This window comes from Condylura cristata, unplaced genomic scaffold, assembly GCF_000260355.1.
Source record: "Condylura cristata isolate star-nosed mole 26May11 unplaced genomic scaffold, ConCri1.0 scaffold00020, whole genome shotgun sequence".
NCBI classification, from domain to species: Eukaryota; Metazoa; Chordata; class Mammalia; order Eulipotyphla; family Talpidae; genus Condylura; species Condylura cristata.
This window is the reverse complement of record NW_004567121.1, coordinates 24,432,175-24,438,468: the sequence shown is the minus strand read 5'-3', so window position 1 is coordinate 24,438,468 and position 6,294 is coordinate 24,432,175. Positions and strand designations below refer to the sequence as shown.

The window sequence follows — 6,294 nt, the reverse complement described above, 5'->3', positions numbered from 1 at the left end:
AAAAAAAAAAAGTATTTCAGCCTCCTGCCTCCAGTTCTGCAAAGCAACCCATGAACCAAAAGTGAGTGGCTATAATTTAGCACTTGCTGTCAGAGGACACTGATTAATGAGGAAGGCAGAAGAACATGCTTACAGATAATGATGGGCATTAATGAAAGAAATGGAAACACACATAACCTTGTATCTTATATTATACTTCCTACATAATCATCAGGACAAGACATGTGGAAAGACTGTTCTACGAAGCAAAAGAAAGGATAATAAGTACAGTTATTTCAAAAGTTCAAGTCTTTGGGTTCATAGCTTAAAAAAGAAAAAAAAAATAAACTACTACAGACTCATTCCTGAGATTATATATCATCCAGCTTGAAGTGGAATCAGGCAGACTGGAAATGATCAAATGTCCTGTATTTTAAAAGGAGTGAAAGGGAAATTCAAGAAAATATAGTTGCATTTAATTTAGTTTCATCTTTGTAATGTTTGTTAACTTGTGTTCCATAGGAAGTACTGTGTCCATCAGGACAAATTTATTATAAAGTATTCTTTCTATATGAAGACATTGTCTTTTGTTTTTGAGGTAAATGACTGGGAGATTCAATCAATTGCTATTTCAAAATAATTGGGTTCCAGAATGTTTTGGAGCTGTGAACTTCCAAGAGATAGTGGTACAAAGAGTGTGAGCACCAGCAAAGGTAACTAAAGAAAAGAGGCTCTGGATAAGGCTCAGAAGCTACCCACATGTATTTGAAGGCCTGGCACGTGCAGTCTACTATCTACAGTGGTCCAGTGAGTATAGGCAGAAACTAAAATAGAAAGTTCCAGTGAATCAGACTGTTGCCCCAATAAAGGTTACCCAACATTAGAGATATCCAATAATATGGGACACAAATCACCGAGTTCCTAGTCCTGGAAGGTTATAGCAGACTCTGTCAGGGATTTTGCTGTAATAGGGTCTGGAACCTCCCCGGTGGCACAGGGATTAAAGTCTCAGTGCCATCAAGCTATCACCGGTCACTGTGGCCTGAGTTTGATCCCCGGCCATGGCGATAACCCTCATGGCACAGCAGACCTCTTCTGACCCACCTGCTGCTCCCCTCAGCAGTGTATTTCAGTAGATCCGCCTGTTCTACTCCCCATTCTCTCTTTGGTGAATCCTCTCACCCCTCCTACACCCCAGCTCTTGCATGTATAAATAAATAAAAACAAACCTACAGAATGGGAGAAAATATTTGAAAATCAGATCTGATAAGAGATTAATATCTAAAACATATAGGAAACTCACACAACTCAAAAGAAATAGACAAGATTTAAAAGTGGACAGAGATCCCAATAGATATTTTTCCAAAGACACACAAATGGCTAGTAGGTACGAGAAAAGGTGCTCGGCATCACTAATCACCAAGGAAATGCAAATCAAGTCCACAATAAGATATCCTCTCAAATTTGTTGGAAGAATGATTATCAAAAAGACAAGAAAAAAGTGTTGGTGAGGATGTGGAGAAAAGGGCAGGCTTGTGTGCTGTTGGTGGGGATGTAAACTGGGCAAGCAGTATGGAAAACAGTATGGAAGGGCCTGAAAAATTTAAAGCAGAACTATTATTTGATCCAGCCTTTCTTCTCAGGGCATTTATCAGAAGGAAATGAGATCACTATTTTGAAAACGTATCTGTAAACCCATTACATTGCAGAGTTATTCACAACAGTGAAGACACAGAAACAAACTAAATGTCCATCTATGGAACATAATTCAGCTATTAAAAAAGGAAAAAATGCCTGCTATTTGTAATGGACCCTGAGGGTACTAGACAGAATGCGACAAATATTATATGACCTCACTTAAGCGTGGAGTCTTAAACAAGTCACAGATACACAAGAGCAGACAGACTGGTGGTTGACAGAGGCAGGGGTTGAGGGTGAGCAAACTGAGCCAGAAGGTACAAACTCTCAGAAGATAAATACATCTGGGGGTGCAATGCACAGCCTGGCAACTACAGTCAGCAATACTGTGTGTTATAATTATACTGGAAAGTTGCTAAAGAGTAGCTCATAAAACTTTTTATCACAAGGAAAAAAAAACCACTCAGATGTGTAGCAATGGATGGTAATTAAAGTACTTGTAGTAATTTAGCAATGCATACATAGACAGACTCATTATGATGTATCACTAGAACAATGTTATATGTCAATTACCAATAGAGTCATAAACCAAGAGCCTCATTCAAGCCTTTCAGTTCACACTCATGAGCAGGTGCTGATCTACATGGCTTGTATGAAATTTGCAGTATTGGCCTTGAAACTCAAGGCCCTTATCACACAGATAAGGAAGGTTCTTTGATCTCTCGGGGGGCTACTCCGAGTCTTATGTGTCATTCCTGGGGAAGATGGGGAACTGTCACTCCAGGAGGAAATGATTCAAATGCCGCATTTCTTACCTGGACTTTGGGATCTGCTCCAGCCCCTGCTTCAGGTGTACATGACCAGCTTCATCCACTGAGAGAGAAGCATTATCATTACAATTGATCCTTTAGCTTGTTAGCCTAGTACAGAGCAGGGCAAATGGTACCTTCCTCTATTGAAAAAACCCACATCAACCCTTTCCAGCAAATTCCAACCCCAGCAAGAGGGCTCAACACCTTCACAGTGTATCTTCTCTACTTCCCAACAGGCCAGGCAGTGACCACTGAAGGGATAGCTGAGGTTGACCAGCTGGCTGGCTAGGAGGCTATTTCTAAAATTCGATGGGAGTAACTTTAATGTTCAGTGAGCTCAGCAGGTGTTCTTCAGTTCCCTCCTGGATTTATGACTCCCACCATAATCCTCTGCTTTATTAAGCTATCGGAAAAAAATAAAATCTGTCTGCCAAGATCCTAAAGCAGCGCTGGCAGGCAGCAATATATAAAGGCAGTAATTGGAGGCCGGGGGGAGCAGCTTAGCAGTCTTTGACAGACTGTTCAATATCCTTAGGGAGAAAAATAACACCCTGGAATCAGGGGAGGGAAGGTGGCCTGGAGCCATGCCCCAATTCTGCGTGGGGAGGGACCTCACCTGCATTTCTGTCAGGTAGATGCCTCTTCCATCCTTGGAGAGGTTCCGGAAAGCCCCTAGAATGAAGAGGAGGCCAGAAGTCAGGGTGGGCTGGGGGACGGGGCCCATATATGCACTTGCCTTATGAAGTATTTTCTGGCAAAACTCCCTTCTTTAACTGCGGACTCTCCGGAGCAAGGCTGATGCCCTGGGCTTCCTTTTACCCTCCTAGGGCTTGGTTCTCAATCATGATTCTCACCCCAGGGAGGGCGCAAGGCTTAAATCTGTGCTCAGACCCCACCCCACCTCCATCCCGAGCTCTAAATGGCTTGGGGTTTCATAAGGTATCACTTTAAACAAAGGTGTGCTGCTAAGTCTCCAGGCCTCTGTCCCCAAGGTTGGATTTCTGAAGCCTTGGGAAAGCCCTCCAGCCCCCCACCTCTGACTGTGTATGCACCTCCTTCAGCTGAGTCCCAAATCATTCCCTGGCCGAAGAGTAGGTTTAAACTATCAGCACCGCCTGGAGCGGGAACACAGTTTTAAGTTAACTTCATTCCTGACAGAGGTGCTGAGTAGGGTGATGAGGAAATACGTTAGCTGGGCAGGGGAATGTCCTGGGGAGAAAGGGGGGCGGAGGGAGTCAGGAACCAACCCCGTGACTGAGGCTGACCCAGGCCTGCTTTCCTGTTCTCTCCTGTCTCTTGGCTTCGGGGAGATCTCCAGGGTGTCCCTCTGGTGACACTTACTCGACATGGCTTCCAGCCGCACCAGGAGGCAGGCCAGGTTGGGGAAAGTGACCTTGCCCTTGTTGTCACTGTAGCGGAGGGTCATGAGGTCCAGAAGATCGTTGGTGATGGAGACACCTGCAAGGAAGTCTGGGCCCAGGGTGAGCCAGTGAGTGGAAGGAGGCCGGGACTGGGACTGGCCCTCGCCTTGCCAGGTCTGAGAAACTGTTCAAATGGCCCCTGACTTTCCACTGCCATTTCCTACTCATCCTGCCTTGGGTGCCAGCCCGCCCTGCCTCAGTGTTTTATGGTTCTCTGCCACCTCTTTCTTGCTGATTTTGGACCCCGGTGATATTGTTTTGCAGTCTGGCCAGACACCAAGTCAAGAAAGTCGAGACCCTACTGGATGAGGATGCTGGGGCCTTCCCCACATGCTGATGATCCCCACAGGGGCAAGGGGCTGCCACTATGCAGGGATTTGCTGCCAGTCACCTCTGTCAGGCCTCTTTCTGCAGATGACCTTTGAACCCCCCTTTGCTCCTGATGCACAGCTGCCTTGGGGCCTTAACCACATGCCATGAGTGGCGCCTGGAAGAGGGCAATTCCATCCTAAGCCACACAGGGAACTGGGGAGAGCACAAGTCAGAAGGTGGCCTTAGGTGGGCAGGACAGAGGCCTGGTCATCCTGCACATTTTGCTCTGAGCTCCAGAGAGGCACCAGCACCACAGTGGACAGCAGCCAGTTGACACAGGTGGCTTGGAGCTTTGGTGGGCGAGAAGTCCCCATGCAGCAAGGGGATGCTCCCGCTGACCCATGCAGTGGCCAAAACATCTGGTGTCTCCGGCAGAGTTAACAAAACGTGGGTCTGAGTGGCATCACATAGGCCACATGGTCTCTGGCTGGCCATGTTCTCAAATCACCATCTCTGTCTAGCTCGCCCTGGGCCCTGAAGGCTTGAGAGCTGATTCCAACTATGTTTTATCTTTCTCCCTTTTATTATTCTGGAGTTATTAGTGAGCTCTCCTTTAAAAATGTCATCTTTCAGTGGCTATTCAGTGGTTCACAAAGATGGTCTCCAAAACAGAAGCATCACCTCATAGGGGAACTTGCTAGAAATGCAAATTACTGAACCCATACCCCAGCCATTCTGAATCAGAAGGTTCCAGTGGGGTGAGTCTCATCTATCAGTTCTAACAAGCCTCCAGGGGTGCTGATGTAAGCTCAAGTTGAAGAACCAGCCCTGTGGCATGAAGAATTAAGGGTTGGGGGCTATACCCTAAAGGGGAGCAGCAGCCCAGGCCTCAACTGCCCTCAAGGCGGCCATTCCCTGTCCTAACCTTAGCGTGCTCCAGCGGCCCAGCAGAGGTAATGACTCCTGCCTCCCTGTAGGCAGAGTCCTGGAGGCAGGAGATGACAGAGTGCAAATTCTCGCTGAACTGTGGAAAGCCCCTGTGTCCCACAGTGTTACCCTCATGACCTCAGGGCTGAAGCTAGGCCTATTTGGAGCAGGCAGAGGCTATTTGATTTCATTTAGCCCCAAACGCTCTGTGAAGAAAACACAGCATCCTGCCCGGGGCTAGAATCTTCCTGGCCCCGAGGCTTAGAAGGAAGCAGGTCCCCAGAGACTGGTAGGGGATCCATCATGTGGGGTCATTTTCTGACGATAGCTGCTGTGCGGCTGAGAAAAGGCGATTGAGGACGAAGGTGGAGGCAGCATGGAGTCTGTGGAGCCCAGGGACCCACAGACCACCAGGGAGGGCAGGAGGCTGCGGCTCTGCTCTCTCCCGACTGGCCAGCGGGCGGCGCTGCACCGGCCGCACCTGCCGGTGCCGGGTGTCCCCGACCTCACCCGCCATGGCCCGAGGAACAAAAAGCTTTACCTGCTTTCTGTATGGCCTGGCACAAATCCGAGGTCAGGAAAATTCCGGAGTACTTCTGGATGTTCTGGAAAACACTCTGATATGGGAAAACAAGCAAAGAACCCACGTGAGTCCCAGTGTCCACCTTGAAGACGACTCAGGCTGAGGCGGCGCGGGAAAGCCCTCTCCATCCCCAAGTCTGCACTAACACTCCCCGCCGGCCCCTGCTGCGGGCTGTGGCCTCCCAGCTCAGCCCTCTCCCCTCCCGGCCTCTGTCCCTTTCCCTTCTCACCCCTGGACTGGGCTGCGGGCACCAGAGCGTTGCTGCTGTGGGAGGGGGTGCCGCACCCCCCGAAGAGATATTTTGGACATGTTTCCGACCCAGCGCCGGGCTTAAATCCTGGCCTTGGCATCTGGGAGAGTCACTGACGCTAGGCCTCAGTTTCCCCGTCTAGCGCAGGGCTCATGACAGTATCTACTGCACAGGTGTGTGGCGAGGCGCGAAGCAGCAACACGCATAACGGGCCGAGGAGCAATGCACGGAGCACACCAGCAGTCGCTGGAAGTGGGGGGCGAGGGCCACACTTCCTACCTCTCCTGCCTTGTCAGTCCAGTCCCCGTCATCCGCGTTGAGGGGTGAGGAGCCCCACACCCAGGCCCGTGGTCCCTTGCTTTGGATAAAGCG

The 6,294-nt window shown here is 49.1% G+C and overlaps 1 protein-coding gene across 1 annotated transcript in view; it reads right to left on the bottom strand.

The window, feature by feature from the left end:
• The window catches only part of CAPN13 (calpain 13), a 59,621-nt gene that overhangs the window by 7,771 nt on the left and 45,556 nt on the right, over positions 1 to 6,294 (bottom strand). The window contains exons 17-20 of the mRNA XM_012727345.1: positions 5,631 to 5,706; positions 3,771 to 3,899; positions 3,046 to 3,101; positions 2,433 to 2,490 (exon numbers count right to left, since the gene is read on the bottom strand). Of these exons, the coding sequence (XP_012582799.1) occupies positions 2,464 to 2,490; positions 3,046 to 3,101; positions 3,771 to 3,899; positions 5,631 to 5,706 (288 nt within the window). The 3' untranslated portion in view covers positions 2,433 to 2,463. The remainder of the gene's footprint in view (positions 1 to 2,432; positions 2,491 to 3,045; positions 3,102 to 3,770; positions 3,900 to 5,630; positions 5,707 to 6,294) is intronic.